Source organism: Hyperoodon ampullatus (assembly GCF_949752795.1).
Source record: "Hyperoodon ampullatus genome assembly, chromosome: X".
NCBI classification, from domain to species: Eukaryota; Metazoa; Chordata; class Mammalia; order Artiodactyla; family Ziphiidae; genus Hyperoodon; species Hyperoodon ampullatus.
This window is the reverse complement of record NC_136913.1, coordinates 114,404,784-114,426,335: the sequence shown is the minus strand read 5'-3', so window position 1 is coordinate 114,426,335 and position 21,552 is coordinate 114,404,784. Positions and strand designations below refer to the sequence as shown.

The following is a 21,552-nucleotide window of genomic DNA, read 5'->3' as shown; positions in this document are numbered from 1 at the left end:
ATTAACTCTAACCAAGAAAGCAAAAGGTAAAGCATGAGAGAAGCAAATTATTTCTAGACTCCTCCCCTAAGTCACTTTCAGAGTCTTTTTAATAGTTTTCCCAGAGACAGGATTAAGAGCACCAGTTTTGTTGAAGGCAGGTTACCTAACAGCTCATCCTCCCAAATTGCTGACCAAAGGTTGGTCATTTTCAGAAATGGGACTGGAAACAAAATGGAAAACAGTATGCTTCATTTCTTCTATAAAATCATAATTCTGTCACACATGGACCACTATGTGCTGGTCTGGGGAAGATTCAGAAAAAGAAAGTGAAATGAGAAAGTTTGCTCATAATTTTATATAAAGGAGAGTAACAGAATCACATACAAAAGAGAAAATGTGCTTTCAGTATGAAAAGAAAAGGAGTGTATAAAAAATGTATGAAACTCAAAATGGCACTGTGTTAAGTTGTATAGAGAAGGCCACCACGGGGTTGTCACCAAATCCTGGAATATTAGCAGTCTAATACCTCATCTTAAAACCTGGAGAAGAAGGTGTTAGGATACATGAAATTAAAATGAAGTAGTAAAAGAAATGACAATCAGCATAGACTAGTGGTTAAGAATACAAATGAGTCATTTTGCCTGGTCTCAAAGCTTGTATCTACAATTTACTAGCTATATTACCTTGGGCAAGTTACTTAACCCCTCTGTGAAATGGGTTGACAATAGTATCTACCTCAAATGTGTTGCTGTGAAGATTAAATGAGTCAAGATTGCTACACAATAAGTGCTATGGAAGTACTCAAAAAATTTAAAAATAATTTTAATAACGATGACTACTTTTTCAGAGAACATTAGGGTTCACATATAACTTTTACAAATATTATCTTGGTTAATACCCTCTGGGGTATGCATAAATGATCCCATTTTAGAGGTGAAGAAACTAAATTCTAAGTGCCAATAATGACAACAATCACTAACATGTATACAGCATCTGTAGTGTACCAAGCAGAGTACTAATCCCTTTATACAACTTTCTTTCTTTTTTTTTTTTTTAGCTTTTTTTTTAAATTTTTATTTTATTTATTTATTTATTTATTTTTGCGGTAAGCGGGCCTCTCACTGTTGTGGCCTCTCCCATTGCGGAGCACAGGCTCCGGACGCACAGGCTCAGCGGCCATGGCTCACGGGCCCAGCCGCTCCGTGGCATGTGGGATCCTCCCGGACCGGGGCACGAACCCGCGTCCCCTGCATCGGCAGGCGGACTCTCAACCACTGTGCCACCAGGGAAGCCCCACAACTTTCTTTTTAATCCTTAAAATATCTCTACAAAGTAAGGACTTTTCTATACATGTACATGTAACATGTATGTATATTGTATACACATCATATTACATATATACATATAATATATGCATACACACTTATTATTTTATATACATATTATTATGTCTATTTTTCCAGACCATTTGAGAATAAGTTGTAGACATAATGGCTCTTTATCCCGAAATACTTCAGTGTATATTTCCTAAAAGCAAAGACAGAATCTGACATAACAACAGTACTATGATCAAAATCAGAAAATTAACATTGACACAATATTATTTATTCATCTACAGACCTCATTCAGATTTTTCCAATTGTCCCAATAATGCTCTTTTTAGAAACAAAATTCAGAAACACGTGGTGCATTCAGTTGTCATGCCTATTCAATCTCCTTTAACCTGAAACACAACCTTTCTTTATGTTTTAAGACATTTTTAACAGCACTGACTAGATAGAATACCCCTCAGTTTGGGTTTGTCTGATGTTTACTCCTAATTATATTCAGGTTATGCAATTTGGGCAGGAATAACTCTGAAGTGAACTTGGGGTCTTTGTGCATCATATCAGGGGACACATGATGTTGATCAGTCCCATTACTGGTAATGTTAATTTTTTTAAATTTATTTTTTATTTTTTATTGAAGTGTAGTTGATCTACAATGTTGTGTTAATTTCTTCTGTACAGCAAAGTGACTCAGTTGTACATATATATAATTCTTTTTTATATTATTCTCCATTATGGTTTATCACAGGATACTGAATATAGTTCCCTGTGCTATACAGTAGACCTTGTTGTTTATCCATTCTTTATATATAATAGTTTGCATCTGCTAATCCCAAACTCCCAATCCATCCTTCCCCCATCCCTCCTCCCCCTTGGCAACCACAAGTCTGTTCTCTATGTCTGTGAGTCTGTTTCTGTTTCGTAGATAAGTTCATTTGTGTCATATTTTAGATTCTACATATAAGTGATATCATATGATATTTGTCTTTCTCTGTCTGGCTTACTTCTACATTTATTAGTTGGCTTTCTACTCTAAGAAGGATCTTCCCCTTCTCCTTTTATTTCTTATTTATTTATTTAGTATATTAATATCGACTCATGGATTCTTATTTTATTTAATGAAATAAAATCTCTTACTATCATTTATTTAGAAACTCAAATTATCCTTCATTTGGTCAGTGTAAGCCCCTAACAAATGGTTCCTACTTCCTTTTGACATATTCCCTTCATGCTTTGAATAGTTTCTGGCACACCAAGGTATTACAGACTCATCTTGTTCTTTTCCTGCCCCAGCCTTGAAATCAGCCATTTATTCAATGAGTTCAGGTTCCTTTGAGTATTGAGAAACCAAGATCTGGGCATTAGATGTGCCCAGTGTTTCTTGGGTGTCATTCCTTCTAGGCCCCCTCTGAGAGCAAAGCTAGAAAGTAGACACATATATTCACCCATATACATCTATATCTATTTACATATCTATATATTAACATCCATTAGGTCACACTGATACCTCCAAATCCAATCCAACAAAACAGGGTTCATTATATTTTTTTCCAGTTTTTTGTATTTGTGACTCCCTTCAGTGACAAGGAGAAACCTGGCTGGCTTTATCCACAATATATCTATGTGTTTGGTCAATCCTAGAATACACAGAAAGTAATTCAGTATGGCTAACTCATGCCTCTGAGAAAAAGAAGCCTACAAACTAGAGTTTAATATTTTTTTAGAGTTTTTTTAATCTTTACTCTGAGGTCATTGTCCAAATACTGTGTTCAAAAGTTATTGGAGGGCGGAAGGAGGGACAGCAGACTGGCAGCCCAGCTTCAAAAAGGGTCTCTGCACTAAGAGGCCTGTAGGCACCGGGCACACACCCCTCCGCTGCCAAGATGCCCCAGAGGAAGGTCAGTTCGGTCCAAAGGGCAGTGAAGAGAGAGCCCAAGAGATGTGCGAGGTTGTCAGCTAAACCTCCTCCTGCAAATGTGAAAATGAATCCCCAGAAGGCAGCAGGAAAGAATAAATCCTCAGGCAAGAAAGCGCAAACAATAGGGAAAAGGGAAACAAATGGCAAACAGGCCTAAGTGACTAACTGAAACCAAGCAGAATCCAGCCTCTAATGAAGCAGGAGAGAAAGAAGCCAAGTCTGTTTATAAGTTGTATGAGTGGGCCCTGTATCTCTGTACTATCATAGGAATATCTTTCTCAACTATTTTGTAAATGCAAGCTTTTTTTTGTAGCTCTAGAAAACTTCTTAAGAAGGGAACGCTGCTTCATCTCATTTGTTAAGTGTACATGCTTTTATTCAAGAAGTGAAATCATTTGCTGGGTGGGTTTTTTGGTTTTGATTTGCTTTGTTTTTTGTTTGGGTGCAAACAGAAAATGGTGCAATATTCAATTCTGGGCAGGTTTGACTATGCTGTGTGTAAACTTAACATTCTGTAGATTGAGAAGAGGCAGATTTAAATATATCCTATAATACAGAGCATATGAAATGGCAATTTGGAGCCACAGTCATGCATTTAATGTCTTCAACATTTTAAATTATTTCTATCCCATGTCATTTTTTAATAGAATTGTTTCTTAAAGAAAAGCACTCCCTTACCTTGGCTTTCCCTGTCAAAATTGATTGCACTTTGTAATGTATTTTTGGTTATGGTAGTCCAGTTTTCCTGATAACTGTGTTATATGCTGTGAAAGGTTGAAAATTCATGTATGTAGCATGTATGATATTAAATTGTGAATTAGTGAGACTTACAGTGTAGCAGCTTACCAAACATTTGAAGGCATTGGTACTTGAGATCCTCTTAAGGAAAATTTGCCTCTAAATTTTAAACTGAAAGTCATTTAAATAACTACTTACAAAATATTTACAACTACATGGCTTTGTATATTTTTGGTGTGTTCATTAAAATTTGAACAAATTGTTTATAATATCTGTGTGCTGATCTTCAAAACAACCAATAAAACTTCATGTGTGAAAGAAAAAAGTTATTTGAATTAGTGTAGTTATGTTATTTATTTAAAAATATAAAGTTCAGTACATTTGTTACTATTTGTGTTCCACTTGTAGGGTTTTCCCAATCCTTGTTGATTTTATTGATTTTCTTTTTTTGAGTATGTGCAACATTAGCATGGTTCCAAGAGTTAGAAATGTTCAAAAAGGAATCCTCAGAGAAGTGTCACACCTATTCCATTCCTATCTACTTTTCAACCATGTTCCCACCCACAACCTGTAGGGAACGGATCTTGTTAGTCTCTAGTTTATTCTTCCTGTGTCTTTTTTTTTTTCAACATCTTTATTGGAGTATAATTGCTCTACAATGGTGCGTTAGTTTCTGCTGTATAAAAAAGTGAATCAGCCATACATACACAGAGATCCCCATATCCCCTCCCTCTTAAGTCTCCCTCCCCACCACTCTCGGTGGTCACAAAGCCCCAAGCTGATCTTCCCGTGTGCTGAAGCTGCTTCCCACCAGCCATCCATTCTACATTAGGTAGTGTATATATATCCACGCCACTCTCTCACCTCATCCCAGCCCACCCCTCCCCTTCCCCGGGCCCTCAAGTCCACTCTCCATGTCTGCATCTTTATTCCTGTCCATACCCTAGGTTCTTCAGAAACATTTTTTTGTTTGTTTTTTAGATTCCATATATATGTGTTAGCATACGGTATTAGTTTTTCTCTTTTTGACTTACTTCACTCTGTATGACAGACTCTAGGTCCATCCACCTCACTACAAATAACTCAATTTTGTTTCTTTTTATGGCTGAGTAATATTCCATTGTATATATGTGCCACATCTTCTTTATCCATTCATCTATCGATGGACATTCAGGTTGCTTCCATGTCCTGGCTATGGTAAATAGAGCTGCAGTGAAAATTGTGGTACATGACTCTTTTTGAATTATGGTTTTCTCAGGGTATATACCCAGTAGTGGGATTGCTGGGTTGTATGGTAGTTCTATTTTTAGTTTTTTAAGGAACCTCCATACTGTTCTCCATAGTGGCTATATCAAATTACATTCCTAGCAACAGTGCAAGAGGGTTGCCTTTTCTCCACACCCTCTCCAGCATTTATTATGCATAGATTTTTTTGATGATGGCCATTCTGATTGGGGTGAGGTGATACCTCATTGTAGTTTTGATTTGCATTTCTCTAATGATTAGTGATGTTGAGCATTTTTTTCATCTGTTTGTTGGCAATCTGTATATCCTCTTTGGAGAAATGTCTATTTAGATCTTCTGCCCATTTTTATTTTTTTGTGGTATGTGGGCCTCTCATTGTTGTGGCCTCTCCCGTTGCGAAGCACAGGCTCCGGACGCGCAGGCTCAGCAGCCATGGCTCACGGTCCCAGCCACTCCGCGGCATGTGGGATCTTCCCAGATTGGGGCACGAACGCGTGTCCCCTGCATCGGCAGGTGGACTCTCAACCACTGCGCCACCAGGGAAGTCCCTTCTGCCCATTTTTAGATTGGGTTGTTTGTTTTTTGATATTGAGCTGCATGAGCTGCCTGTAAATTTTGGAGATTAATCCTTTGTCAGTTGCTTAATTTGCAACTATTTTCTCCCAGTCTGAGGGTTGTCTTTTCGTCTTGTTTATGGTTTCCTTTGCTGTGCAAAAGCTTTTAAGTTTCATTAGGTCCCATTTATTTATTTTTGTTTTTATTTCCATATCTCTAGGAGGTGGGTCAAAAAGGATCTTGCTGTGTTTTATGTCATAGAGTGTTCTGCCTGTGTTTTCCTCTAAGAGTTTGATGGTGTCTGGCCTTACATTTAGGTCTTTAATCCATTTTGAGTTTATTTTTGTGTATGGCATTAGGGAGTGTTCTAATGGCATTATTTTACGTGTAGCTGTCCAGTTTTCCCAGCACCACTTATTGAAGAGGCTGTCTTTTCTCCATTGTATATTCTTGCCTTCTTTATCAAAGATAAGGTGACCATATGTGTGTGGGTTTATCTCTGGGCTTTCTATCCTGTTCCATTGACATATAGTTCTGTTTTTGTGCCAGTAACATACTGTCTTGATTACTGCAGCCGTGTTGTAGAATCTGAAGTCAGAGTGCATGATTCCTCCAGCCCTGATTTTCTTTCTCAAGATTGCTTTGGCTATTTGGGGTCTTTTGTGTTTCCATACAAATTGTGAAATTTTTGTTCTAGTTTTGTGAAAAATGCCCTTGGTAGTTTAATAGGGATTGCATTGAATCTGTAGATTGCTTTGGGTAGTAGAGTCATTTTCAAAATGTTGATTCTTCCAATCCATGAACATGGTATATCTCTCCATCTGTTTGTACCATCTTTAATTTCTTTCATCAGTGTCTTATAGTTTTCTGCATATAGGTGTTTTGTCTCCTTAGGTAGATTTATTCCTAGGTATTTTATTCTAATTGTTGCAATGGTAAATAGAAATGTTTCCTTAATTTCTCTTTCAGATTTTTCATCATTAATGTACAAGAATGCAAGAGATTTCTGTGTATTAATTTTGTATCCTGCTACTTTACCAAATTCATTGATTAGCACTAGTAGTTTTCTGGTAACATCTTTAGGATTCTCTATGTATAGTATCAGGTCATCTGCAAACAATGACAGTTTTAGTTCTTCTTTTCTGATTTGGATTCCTTTTATTTCTTTTTCATCTCTGATTGCTATAGCTAACACTTCCAGAACTATGTTGAATAATAGTGGTGAGAGTAGGCAACCTTGTCTTGTTCCTGATCTTAGAGGCAATGGTTTCAGTTTTTCCCCATTGAGAACAATGTTGGCTGCAGGTTTGTCATATATGGCCTTTATTATGCTGAGGTAAACTCCCTCTATGACTACTTTCTGGAAGGTTTTTATCATAAATGGGTGTAGAATTTTGTTGAAAGCTTTTTCTGCATCTATTGTGATGATCCTATGGTTTTTCTCCCTCAGTTTGTTAATACGGTTTATCACATTGATTGATTTGTGTATACTGAAGAATCCTTGCATTCCTCAGATAAACCCCACTTGATCAGCGTGTAGTATCCTTTAAATGTGCTGGTGGATTCTGTTTGCTAGTATTCTGTTTAGGATTTTTGCATCTATATTGATCAGTGATATTGGCCTGTAGTTTTTTTTTATGACATCTTTGTCTGGTTTTGGTATCAGGGTGATGGTGGCCTCGTAGAATGAGTTTAGGAGTGTTCCTCCCTCTGCTATATTGTGGAAGAGTTTCAGAAGGATAGGTGTTAGGTCTTCTCTAAATGTTTGATAGAATTCGCCTGGGAAGCCATCTGGTCCTGGGCTGTTGTTTGTTGGAAGATTTTTAATCACAGTCTCAATTTCAGTGATTGTGATTGGTCTGCTTATATTTACTATTTCTTCCTGGTTCAGTTTCGGAAGGTTGTGCTTTTCTAGGAATTTGTCTATTTCTTCCAGGTTGTCCATTTTATTGGCATAGAGTTGCTTGTAGTAATCTCTCATGATCCTTTGTATTTCTGCAATGTCATTTCTTTCTTCTCCTTTTTCATTTCTAATTCTATTGATTTGAGTCTTCTCTCTTTTTTTCCTGATGAGTCTGGCTAATGGTTTATCAATTTTGTTTATCTTCTCAAAGAACCAGCTTTTAGTTTTATTGATCTTTGCTATCATTTCTTTCATTTCTTTTTCATTTATTTCTGATCTGATCTTTTTTTTTTTTTTTTTTTTTTTTTTGCTGTACGCGGGCCTCTCACTGTTTTGGCCTCTCCCGTTGTGGAGCACAGGCTCCGGACGCGCGGGCTCAGCGGCCATGGCTCATGGGCCCAGCCACTCCACGGCATGTGGGATCCTCCCGGACCGGTGCACGAACCCCATGTCCCCTGCATGGGCAGGCAGACTGTCAACCACTGCGCCACCAGGGAAGCCCTGATCTGATCTTTATGATTTCTTTCCTTCTGCTAACTTTGGGGGGTTTTTTTGTTCATCTTTCTCTATTTGCTTTAGGTGTAAGGTTAGGTTGTTTATTTGAGATTTTTCTTGTTTCTTGTGGTAAGATGTATTGCTTTAAACTTCCCTCTTAGAACTCCTTTTGCTGCATCCCATAGGCTTTGGGTCGTCATATTTTCATTGTCATTTGCTTCTAGGTATCTTTTTATTTCCTCTTTGATTTCTTCAGTGATTTCTTGGTGATTTAGCAGTGTATTGTTTAGCCTCCATGTGTTTGTACTTTTTATAGTTTTTTTCCTGAATTAATATCTAGTCTTACAGTGTTGTGGTCGGAAAAGATACTTGATATGATTTCAATTTTCTTAAATTTACCAAGGCTTGACGAGTGACCCAAGATATGATCTATCCTGTAGAATGCTCCATGAGCACTTGAGAAGAAAGTGTATTCTGTTGTTTTTGGATGGAATGTCCTATAAATATCAATTAAGTCCATCTTGTTTAATGTAACATTTGAAGCTTGTGTTTCCTTATTTATTTTCATTATGGATGATCTGTCCATTGGTGAAAGTGGGGTGTTAAAGTCCCCTACTATGATTGTGTTACTATCGATTTCCCCTTTCATGGCTGTTACCATTTGCCTTATGTATTGAGGTGCTCCTATGTTGGGTGCATAAATATTTACAATTGTTATATCTTCTTGGATTGACCCCTTGGTTATTATGTAGTGTCCTTCTTTGTCTCTTGTAATATTCTTTATTTTAAAGTCTATTTTGTCTGCTATGAGAATTGCTACTCCAGCTTTCTGTTGATTTCCATTTGTCTGGAATATCTTTTTCTATCCCCTCACTTTCAGTCTGTATGTGTCCCTAGGTCTGAAGTGGGTCTCTTGTAGACAGCATACATATGGGTCTTGTTTATGTATCCATTCAGCCAGTCTATGTCTTTTGGTTGGAGCATTTAATTTACATTTACAGTAATTATTGATATCTATGTTCCTATTACCATTTTATTAATTGTTTTGGGTTTGTTATTCTAGGTCTTTCCCTTCTCTTGTGTTTCCTGCCTAGAGAAGCTCCTTTAGCATTTGTTGTAAAGGTGGTTTGGTGGCGCTGAATTCTCTTAGCTTTTGTTTGTCTGTAAAGGTTTTAATTTCTCCATCAAATCTGAATGAGATCCTTGCTGGGTAGGGTAATCTTGGTTGTAGGTTTTTCCCTTTCATCACTTTAAATATGTCCTGCCACACCCTGGTGGCTTGCAGAGTTTCTGCTGAAAGATTAGCTGTTAACCTTATAAGGATTCCCTTGTATGTTATTTGTTGCTTTTCCCTTGTTGCTTTTTTTTTTTTTTTTGCGGTACATGGGCCTCTCACTGTTGTGGCCTCTCCCGTTGTGGAGCACAGCCTCTGGACGTGCAGGCTCAGCTGTCATGGCTCATGGGCCTAGCCGCTCCACGGCATGTGGCATCTTCCTGGGCCAGGGCACGAACCCGTGTCCCCTGCATCAGCAGGCGGACTCTCAACCAGTGCGCCACCAGGGAAGCGCCCCTTGCTGCTTTTAATAGTTTTTTGTTTGTATTTAATTTTTGATAGTTTGATTAATATGTGTCTTGGTGTGTTTCTCCTTGGATTTATCCTGTATCAGACTCTCTGTGCTTCCTGGACTTGCTTGACTATTTCCTTTTCCATATTAGGGAAGTTTTCAACTGTAATCTCTTCAAATATTTTCTCAGTCCCTTTATTTTTCTCTTCTTCTGGGACCCCTATAATTCGGATGTTGGTGCGTTTAATGTTGTCCCAGAGGTCTCTGAGACTGTCCTCAATTCTTTTCATTCTTTTTTCTTTATTCTGCTCTGTGGTAGTTATTTCCACTATTTTATCTTCCAGGTCACTTATTCGTTCTTCTGACTCAGTTATTCTGCTATTGATTCCTTGTAGAGAATTTTTCATTTCATTTATTGTGTTGTTCATCATTGTTTGTTTGCTCTTTAGTTCTTCTACGTCCTTGTTAAATGTTCCTTGTATTTTCTCCATTCTATTTCCAAGATTTTGGATCCTCTTTACTATCATTACTGTGAATTCTTTTTCAGGGAGACTACTTCTTTCCTCTTCATTTGTTAGGTCTGGTGGCTTTTTACCTTGCTCCTTCATCTGCTGTGTATTTCTCTGTCTTCTCATTTTGCTGAACTTCCTGTGTTTGAGGTCTCCTTTTCCCAGGCTGCAAGTTCATAGTTCCCGTTGTTTCTGGTGTCTTCCCCCAGTGAGTAATGTTGGTTCAGTGGGTTGTTTAGGCTTCTTGGTGGAGGGGACTGGTGCCTGTGTTCTGGTTGATGAGGCTGAATCTTGTCTTTCTGGTGGGCAGGACCACGTCCAGTGGTGTGTTTTGGGGTGTCTGTGAAATTATTATGATTTTAGGCAGCCTGTCTGCTAATGAGTGGAGTTGTGTTGCTGTCTTGCTAGTTGTTTGTCATGGGATGTCCAGCACTGGAGCTTGTTGGTCGTTGAGTGAGGCTGGGTCTTAGCTTTGAGATGGAGATCTCTGGGAGAGCTCTTGCTGATTGATATTACGTGGGGCCAGGAGGTCTCTGGTGGACCAATGTTCTGAATTTGGCTTTCCCACCTCAGAGACTCAGGCCTGACAGCCGGTCGGATCACCGAGACCCTGTCCGCCCCATAGCTGGAGAAGATGGGTTATGAGTTGGGTGTCAGCCACTGTCCTGTTTTAGCTCTGTCTCAGCTATCTCCAAAGGTCACCCAGATCCATTGGGTTATTCCACCATTCCTCAGAACTTGCACATGCCAGTCTGGGATTTGTAGATGTCCTCCTGATACTCTTCATTGAAATACCTTGCATTCATGGTTGTGAGAGATATGCTAATAGTGCTGGTTATCTTCAGTTCATATACTGGGACAGTCTGAGCCTTCATGTGGCCAAGTCAGGAGCAGCTGGCCAATGGTCCCAAAGTGATAACATGTCAGGTTCTATGAAGGCTTTCTGCAGCGCCCGAGCAGTAGTCCCAAGCAGCTGCTCCACTCAGCTTCAGCACTCTGACCAGGAAACTCAGGGGGACGCTGAAATGAGGATTTCTGTTGGCCCTAGTGCCTGAGTTGCCCACTCAGGCAAGGAGATGAGGAGAGCATCTCCCAGCCCCGTCTCACCAGAGGAGCAGACCCCTGGAAGCTGCGCGGCCAACAGTGCGGGAGCTGAGAGGTGGGTGGGTGGGGCTGACAGCCTCCCGAAAAAAGCCAGAACTGTGTGGAGGGTTCCCGTGCTACCACCCAAATGGCGGGAATTAATTCAGAGCCGAGGCTGAGGGTAGTTCCCAGCCCACCCTGCCTGGAAAGCCTGTTTTTCCTGTGTCTTTTGCATAAATGACCAGTTTCCTGTACATTTTCTTATTTCCCCTTCTTCCTTAAACAAAATGTAGCATACTGCAATGCTGTTTTACACTTTGCTGTTTTCACCATCGTCTTCATTCTCTTCCAAAAAATTTTATTTTACAAAACTGCATAGTACTCCACTGTATGGAGGCACCATAGTTTATTCAACTGCTACAATATTTTGCAATTATAAACAATGCTTCAATGAATAACCTTGTGAATATCTATTTTTCTGTTGGTGGAAGTGAATCTTCAAGGTAAATTGGGCTTGCTAGGTCAAAAATCAAATGCACATGCAGCTTTCTTAACTATTGCCAAATTCCCCTCCAGCAGAGCTGTACCAATTTACATTCCAACCAGCAATGCATCAGAATGTCAGCTTACTCAGGGCTTCACCAACAGAGTCATTTTTTATACTTTTTAGTTTTTGCCAATCTCATACATGAGAAATGGTATTCAAGTGTAATTTTACTTTCCATTACTCTGTCATGATGAAAATTGAATATCTCTTCATACGTTTAAGGGCCATTTTAAAATTTTGGGGGTAATTTTCTGTTCATGTCATTTGCCCATTTTTCTAACAGGTTTTCAGCCTTTTCTTTCAATTTTTAAGAATTTTTTTAATATGTTAGGGATATCAGCCCTTTGTTTATGATATGTGTAGCAAATATTTTTTCCCAGTTTTTCTCAGTTGCCTTTTGATCTTGATTGTGATGGGGGGGTTGTCGTTTACATGCATAAGTTTTTTAATGTAATCCAACTTATCAATTTTTTCTTTTATTGCCTCTTCATTTTAAGCCATAATTTAAAAGCCTTTCCCCACACCCAGGTTAAAGAGGAATTCACCCATGTTTTTTGCTAGGATTTGTTTGCTTTCATTTTTTACATTTAGATCTCTCATCCATATAGAATTTATCTTTGCACTTAGTTTAAAATATGGATCTAGTTTTATTCTTTTTCCAAATGGCTAACCAGTTTTCTCAGAACCATTTGTTAAAATTTCCACCTTTCTTGTTAAGAACTCTCTTTACCTTCATTTCCTTGATGAGGATACTGAGGCTTAGAAAAGTGAACAATTTACCCAATGCTACACAGCTAAGTAAATGTAGTCAGAGACAGCCCTCTCTGAGGAGATGACTAAGACCTGCTATGTGAATATTTGGGGAAAGAACAGCCCAAATAGGGGTAACAGCAAGTGCTAAGATCCTGAGGCAAGAGCAAAATTGGCCTATACAAGAATAGTGTGTCTGGAACATGGTGAACATGGGGAGAGTGTACGAGATGATGGAGAGGTAGGCAACTTATACATCATACAAAGCCTTGGTGATGATTTTGATTTTACTACAAGTGCCATGGGAAATTTCTGGAAAAAAATTTAAGGACTTAAGTAATGAGCTCTAATTTATGTTTTTGAATAATCAATGTTGGCAGCTATCTGAAGAATGGATTGAGTATAAGGAGACCAAATATGAGCCTGTTGCAGAAGTCCAGGAGAGAGTTGCTGGCAGTTTGCCCCAGCATAATGGCAGTAGATGTGGATAGAGGTAGACAGATTCACTGATCAATTAATGTAGTGAAATCCGGAGCAACATAGGACTTTGCTTTGGCAAATTGTGCCTCATACCCTACCATTCTAGATACAGTGATTTGAATTGAACTCTAGAGTGATAGGCAGACAATTAAACCTAAGATGCCCAATCTACAAGAACTTTATTAGCTTCAAGTGTGAAATGGTATACCCATACAATCGTGTTCATCTTTGACACTTCATGATTTATGGAAATGATAACAGCTTGGTTTTCATTTAAGTAACATGAATATTGGTTTACAGAATATAAGAAAAGTGATGCTCTGTAAGCCCTCTGACCCAGTTGTGATACCAAGAGACAGTTTTGAGGAGAGAGCAACAATATCTTTTCATGATACTCTTTTCAGAAGGTAAAGACTTGCCACCAGACATTCCAGACTTTTCCATGAATATATCTCTCCAGCATAGATTTTCTGAGCTCCAAACTCATGTATCTGTTTTCTTGATGTCTTCGCTTATATATTAAACAGGAACTTTAAAACTACCATTATCAAAATTGAAGTCATCTCTCCCTCCACATTTTGCTTCCCTCAATCTTCTTTTTCTCCCTTAATCATAACTCCATCCATCCACCCATCAGTCAAAGCCAGAAATGTGGGTATCATCTTTGATTCCTCATTTTCCTTCTGCACCCACCTCCATTTTATCCTTCAGCAAGTCCTCTAGTACCTACTTTTAAAGTAGAAGTTGAATCTTTTCACTTTTCTCTGCTACCACTTCTAAACATAGGCAATTCCTTAGTCACCTTTTGCCTGGAATTCTACAAAAGCCTCTTAATTAGTTTACCTATATCCAGTTGTATCTCTCCACCATCATTTTTCCACACTGACATCAGATATAAGACATCAGTCTTAAAATACAGATAAGATTTGACCAGTTGCCTACTTAAAACTCTTCGATAGTTTCCCATTACCCTGAGAAAAGGGTTCCTCATCTCAGCACTATTTCTATTTCAGGCCAAAAATTCTTTGTTGTAGGGGGTTGTCTTGTGCATGGTAAGATGTTTAGCAGCATCCCTGACTTCTAATCACTAGATGTCAGTAGCAGCCCACCCCCAGCTGTGATGACCAAAAATGATTCCAGACATTGCCAAATATCCTTTGGGGAGAAGTGTGCAAAATCGCAGTTCATAATCACCACCTTAAAGTAAATCCCAATTCTTTATCTGTAAGACCTTACACGAGCTGAACTCTGCTCACCTCTCTGATTTTGGTGTGATCATACTTTCTTATGCTCACTATATTCCAGCCACAACAACCATTTTTGGCATCGTCGACGTCATCATTGTTGTTACTGGGATGTACTGTAGCCACAGGGCTTTTCCTCTGCCTGGGCTAATCCTTCTTTCTGGAATGTTCTCCCCAAACATGTCCCTGCCTTGCACCACGTTTGCTTATTTAGCATTTGCTCACACTTCTGATTTTAATGCAGTGAAGTCTTGATTCCCTAGACCAGTCAAGTTCCTCGTATGTACAATCTCAGGTCACTGGCACACTTCCTTCTCAGAACTTTTCTCAGTTTGCGTCACATGAGGGCAGGGGCCATGTCAGTGCTGGCTTACAATTGTGTCCCCAGTGCAAACTCTAGGATTGACTGCCTGGGTTTTTTCCCCCTAGTTTTATTGAGATATTATTGACATGCAGCACTGTATAAGATTAGGGTATATAGCATAATGATTTGACTTACATATATAGTGAAATGTTTACCACAATAAATTTAGTTGACATCCGTCATCTCATGTAAATACCAAAAAAAAGAAAGAAAAAGAAAAAATACATATTGTAATGAGTGATGATAACTCTTAGGATTTACTCTCTTAGCAATCCTATTTATCATATAGCAGTGTTAGCTATAGTCATAATGTTGTACACTACCTCCCTCCTAGTACTTACTTATCTCATAACTGGAAGTTTATGCCTTTTGACCACCTTCATCCAATTCTGCCTATCCCCAGCCCCTGCCTCTAGTAACCACAAATCTTTTTCTATGAGTTTGTTTCTTTGTTTACTTTTTAAAGATTTCATATATAAGTGAGATCATATTGTATTTGTCTTTCTTTGTCTGACTTATTTCACTTAGCATAATGCCCCCAAGGTCCATCCATGTTGTTGCAAGTGGACTGCTTGGGTTCCTGACCCAGCTCTGCTACTTAGAAGCTATGTGACTTTGGATATGTCATTTGATTATTTAAGGTTTACTTTCCTCCTCTGTAAAAGGGAAGGGGAGTCTTAATAATTACTTCATTGGGTTATTGTGAAGAGTAAATGAAAATCTTTTCAGCAGCATTCCTAGCACATAATAATAACTCAGATAATGATCATTACTATCATTATTATTACCAATCACTATTATTATATTTGCACCAAGAAAACATGACTATAGGTAGCAACACAGCTATAGCTTTCCAAATAATTATTTCTCCTTTGACCCAAGAGGAGCTGCTCTTTTCCCTTTAAAATACATGAATAGATTGTTCTATTTTCTGATTTGATTTTTTTTACCTTTAAGGAGTAATTTGAATATTTCACTGCTGGGAACAAAATAATAATACTCAGTCAATTCAGCATTGTCCTTGCTTGGTTGAGAAGTTAATTTCTTAGATCTGATTTCTCCTGGTACTTAATGTTTCCTCTCAATGCCTATCCATCTGTTCTTTTTTCTTCAGCACCATAATTGGAAGAACAGAGGGCAATAATTAGGAAATGCTGAAATAATTTCCTGTTAAGGAATACTCCCAAACTCATTTTACAAGACCAGCATTACCCTACTACCAAAGCCAGATAAGGTGACTACAGAAAAATAAAACTACAGACCAATATCCCTGAATAATATAGATGCAAAAATTCTCAACAAAATATTAAATAACCTAATTCAACAGCACATTAAAAGGATCACACACCATGATCAAGTAGGATTTATCCCTGGGATGCAGGGATGGTTCAACTTTTGCAAATCAATAACTGTGATACACAACATTAATAGAATGAAAGATAAAATCACGTGATCGTCTCAATAGATGCAGAAAAAACACTTGACAAAATATATCATTTCATGATAAAAACTCTCAACAAATTGGGTATAGATGGAACATAACCTCAACACAATAAAGCCCTATATGACAAGCCCACAGCTAACATCATACTCAATGGTGAAAGGTTGAAAGCTTTTGCTCTAAGTTCAGGAACAGGACTAGGGGCCTACTTACATCATCTTTATTCCACATAGCACTGGATAATCAGGCAAGATAATGAAATAAAAGGAATCCAAATCAGAAAGGAAGAAGTAAAATTATTTTCATTTGCAGATGATATGATCTTCTACATAGAAAATCCTAAGAACTCAACCAAAAAACTGTTAGAACCAATCAATGATTCAATAAAATTATAGGATATAAAATCAACATACAGAAATCAGTTGCATTTCTATACACTATCAATGAACTATCTGAAAAAGAAAACAAGAGAACAATCCCATTCACAATAACATCAAAAATAATAAGATACTTTGGAATAAATTTAACTAAGGAGGTGAGATATCTCTACACTGAAAACTACAAGTCTCTGATGAAAGAAATTGAAGAAGGCACAAACAAATGGAAAATATCCTGTGTTCATGGATCAGAAGAATGAATACTGTTAAAATGTCCATATTACCCAAAGCTATTTATTGATTTAATGCAATTCCTATCAAAATTCCAATGGTATTTTTCACAGAAATAGCAGAAACAATCTTAAAATTTGTGTGGAACCACAAAAGTTCCTGAATAGTCACAGCAATCTTGAGAAAGAAGGGTAAAGCTGGAGGCATCACACTTCCTGATTCAAACTGTTCTACAAAGCTAACTAATCAAAACAGTATGGGACTGGCATAAAAATAGACACAAAGACCAATGAGGCAGAATCAAGAGTCCAGAAATGAGCCCCGACTTTTACAGTCAACTAACATTTAACATGAGAACTAAGAATACTCAATGGGGAAAAGACAGTCTCTTCAATAAGTGGTGTTGGGAAAACTAGATAACCACATGCAAAAAGTGAAATTGGACCCCTATCTTACACATTCACAAAAATTAACTTGAAATGGATTAAAGACTTAACTGTAAGACCTGAAACCATAAAACTTCTAGAAGAAAACATAGGGGAAAAGCTCCTTGACATTGGTCTTGGCAGTAATTTTTTAATATGACACCAAAAGCAAAAAAAAAAAAAAAAAAGGAAAAATAAACAAGTGGGATTACATTGAACTAAAAATCTTCTGAACAGCAAAGGAAACAATAAAATGAAAGATAATCTCTGGAATGGGAGAAAATATCTGCAAATGATATATCTTATAAGGGGTTAATATTCAAAACATATAAACAACTCATACAATTCAATAACAAAAAAAAACAAGTAACCCAATTAAAAATAAGCATAGGACCTGAATATACATTTTTTCCAAAGAAGATGTGCAAATGACCAACAGATGCATGAAAAGTTGCTCAACATCACTAATCATTAGGGAAATGCAAATCTAAACCATAATGATATATAACCTCACACCTGTTAGAATGGTTATCATCAAAAAGACAAAAGATAACAAGTGTTAAAAAGGATGTGGAGAAAAGGGAACCCTTGTGCACCATTGGTGGGAATGTAAATTGGTGCAGCCACTATGGAAAACAATATGGAGGCTCCTCAAAAAATTAAAAGTAGCACTATCATATGATCTAGCAATCTCACTTCTAGTTATATATCCAAAGGAAATGAAAACAGGATATCGAAGAGATATCTACACTCTCATATTTATTGCATTATTTACAATAGCCAAGATGTGGAAACAACCTAAGTGCCCATTAATGGATGAATGAATACAGAAAATGTTACACACATACACACACACGTGCACACACACACACAGGAATATTATTCAGCCTTAAGAAGGAAGTCCTGACATTTGTGGCAACATGGATGGAACTTGAGGGCATTGTGCCAAATGAAATACAAAAAACAGAGCAAGACAAATATTCAATACTATATGATATCACTTATATGTGGAATCTCCAAAAGTCATACTCGCAGAAACAGAAAGTAGAATAGTATGACAGACTAACAGATAAAGAAGATGTGGTACATATATACAATGGAATATTACTCAGCCATAAAAAGGAACGAAACTGGGTTATTTGTAGAGATGTGGGTGGACCTAGAGACTGTCATGCAGAGTGAAGTAAGTGAGAAAGAGATAAACAAATACCGTATATTAACGCATACATATGTAGAATCTAGAAAAATGATGCAGATGAACCAGTTTGCTAGGCAGAAATAGAGACACAGATGTAAAGAACAAATGTATGGACACCAAGGGGGGGAAATGGGGTGGTGGTGGTGGTGGGATGAATTGGGAGATTGGGATTGACATATATACACTAATATGTATAAAATAGATAAGTAATAACAGCCTGCTGTACAGCACGGGGAACTCCACTTTGCTGTACAGTAGAAACAAACACAACATTGTAAAACAACTATACACCAATAAAAATATTCTCCTCTCATAAACTTTCCATTTCTATCAATGGCACCACCACACTGTCAGTTACATAGACACAAAACCATTCTTGCCTTGTCCTTCCCAACCCCTCAACCACCAAGCCCTGTTGATTCCAATTTTTCCATTGAAATAACAGACAATGCTATATATGTTCTTTTATTTCACTTACTACCAACACTATTTTATTTCAAACCTTTTTTGTCATATGTCAGAATTAATTAAAGTCTCCTATTTTCTTTCTTATAATTTCTCCCATATCCTTGTCCCTACCACACAAAGCCACCAGAGTTTTTTTGTTGTTGTTAATCGTTTATTTATCATGAGAAACTATTCCTTAGCCCAGATATTAGTAGTTCATAGTTCAGGAACAGAGGTAAGTGACAAACTTCCATGGAACTCAACCCAAAGAAATTCTTTATATTCCAAAATCACTTTGCACTCTGAAAGATACCAGCCTTCCTCATCTCCTCAAAATCTTTTATGGAATAATTTCTGTAGAAATCTGCATATGCCTTCTTTCTTGGTTCAGCCTCAGCAAACTTATAGAAAGCTGCAACTCCCAAGGAGACAATGAATGCTCCAACAATATGAAATCGCAGACGCTTGGCCAGAAGGCCACGCATCTGAGGTTTTGTCAAAGAACTGGAAGCCATGGTAGTTTTTCTCGTTGACAACTCAACAACGACGACCTTGGAGAAATGGACAGCGTTCCAACAGTCCGCAGGCACATAAATAGAGGGAACGGAGAGAGGATCCGGCTACGGTGGCCCAAAGAGTACAAAAGGCCTCCGGCGCACATCCCGATGTTCAGAGCTGAAGTTAACCTGCGTATTTAGCCTCTTCTCTTTGTAACCTTAGATTCAGGGTTTGAACTTGTGAGTCAGTTTCCTTAGTCAAGTCGAGATATTGATCTTACTCATACACAGAGTTGATATGAACTTATTGGGGAAATCAAAGATTTTTAATATGTGAATTTTTTTTAAATGTACCTGACAAATACAGCACAAATCATCCTGGGCATGGATTGCTCCAATTATGAAGCCACCAGATTTTTAAGAACATTTATTTGACCTTGTCACTTCCCTGCTCACAAAGCAAGGACTCTCTGCTAGACAAAGTACAAACTCTTTGTGATGCAGTTAAATCCCTCCATTTTCTGGCCCCAACCTACAGCACTTTGTTCACACATCTGTTAAAGCCCTAATTCCATTGTTGGGTAATTACTCATTAATGTGCCTGTCACCCTCACCGAACTATGAGTTCCTAGAGGCCAGGAACTGCTGTATTCATCCTTGTAGCTCTAGGCCTGGCTCATATTGCATGTTCAATACACAGAAGTTAACCTGAATAACACTGTAATTTTAAATCATAGAAGTCACCTGAGAATGGAGTAGATGGGTGAGTTGTCCAGTATGGTACTTGTCCTTTGTATGAAGGAGTCCTGTTTTCTCACTTTTCTTCCTCTCTTCCTTTCTCATATGGAAACAAAACTTTTGAGATACTGCTTTATAGTTTTCTTTTCTTACAACGTCTTTGCCTGGCTTTGTTAGCAGGGTAATAACAGGCTTCATAGAATGAGCTGAGAAGTGTACTGTCTTCTATGATATTTTGGAAAACTCTGTGAAGTATTGGTGATTCTGATTTAAACATTTGGGAGATTTCACCAGTGAAGCTATTTGGGACTGTGCTTTTCTTTGTAGTACTTTTAAAATTACTAATTCAATCTATTTATTTGATATAGGTCTACTCAGATTCTCTACTTCTTTTTAAGTCACTTTCTGTAGTTGGTGTCCTTTTCCATGTTATTTAATTTATTGTCCTGCAATTGTTCATAGTATCCTTGTATAATAATCCATTTTATTTCTGTAAGATTGGTAGTAATATCTCTCTTTTAACCCTGAGTTTAGTAACTTTAGTCTTTTCTCTTTTTTTCTTGGTCAATCTAGCTAAACTTTTGCCAGTTTTCTCTGTCACTGCAAAAACCAACTTTTGGTTTTGTTGATTTTCTCTATTATTTTTCTATTCTCCATTTCATTAATTTCTGCTCTAATTTTTAGTATTTCATTCATTCTGCATACTTTAGGTTTAGTTTGCTCGTCTTCTAGTTTCGAAGTCTGGGTTATTTATTTTAGGTTTTTCTTGTTTTTTTAATAAGGTGTTTATAGTTATAAATTACCCTTTAAGCTTAGCTTTTGCTGCATTCTATAAGTTTTTGTTTGTAGTGTTTTCATTTACATTCATAGCAACATACTTTCTCTTTTGTTTTCTTCTCTGACCCATTGTTTATGCAGTGTGTGTTGTTAAATGTTTACATATATGTGGCTTTCCCAAATTCTCTTCTGTTATTGATTTCTACTTTCACTCCATTGTTGTTGAAGGATGTATTTTGTATGATTTCAATCCTTTTGAATTTATTGAGATTTGTTTTATGGTTTGCCACATGGTCTATACTGGAGAATATTCCATGAATTCTTGAGAAGAATGTTTTTTCTGCTGTAGTTGGGTGACATGTTCTATAGATCTCTGTTAGGTTTAGTTGGCTTAGTGTTGTTCAGTTCTTCTATTTCCTTGTTGATCTATCCATTATTGTTCTATTGATCTATCTATCCATGATTGCAAGTGGGGCACTGAAGTCTCCAACTGTTATTATTGACCAATTTCTCCCTTCAGTTCTGTCAGTTTGCTTTATGTATCTTAGGACTGTTAGGTGTCTTCTGTTGTTAGGTGCCTATATATATAATTGTTATATATTCTTGAAGGATCAACTCATATATCATTATGAGTCAAATGTCCCCCTTTTTCCATTAACAATTTTTGTCTTAAAGTCCATTTTGTCTGCTATTAGCATAGCTATTCTAGCTCTCT

The 21,552-nt window shown here is 37.5% G+C and overlaps 1 protein-coding gene across 1 annotated transcript; it reads right to left on the bottom strand.

Annotated features, from left to right (window-relative positions):
- Nucleotides 1-19,020: 19,020 nt before the first annotated feature.
- On the bottom strand, nucleotides 19,021-19,340 carry LOC307069252 (cytochrome c oxidase subunit 6C-like; the record flags this gene model as incomplete). The annotated part of the gene is made up of 1 exon (XM_079727486.1): nucleotides 19,021-19,340. One exon carries the CDS (start codon nucleotides 19,338-19,340, stop codon nucleotides 19,116-19,118), a length of 225 nt encoding a protein of 74 aa, XP_079583612.1. The 3' UTR covers nucleotides 19,021-19,115.
- Nucleotides 19,341-21,552: the final 2,212 nt, after the last annotated feature.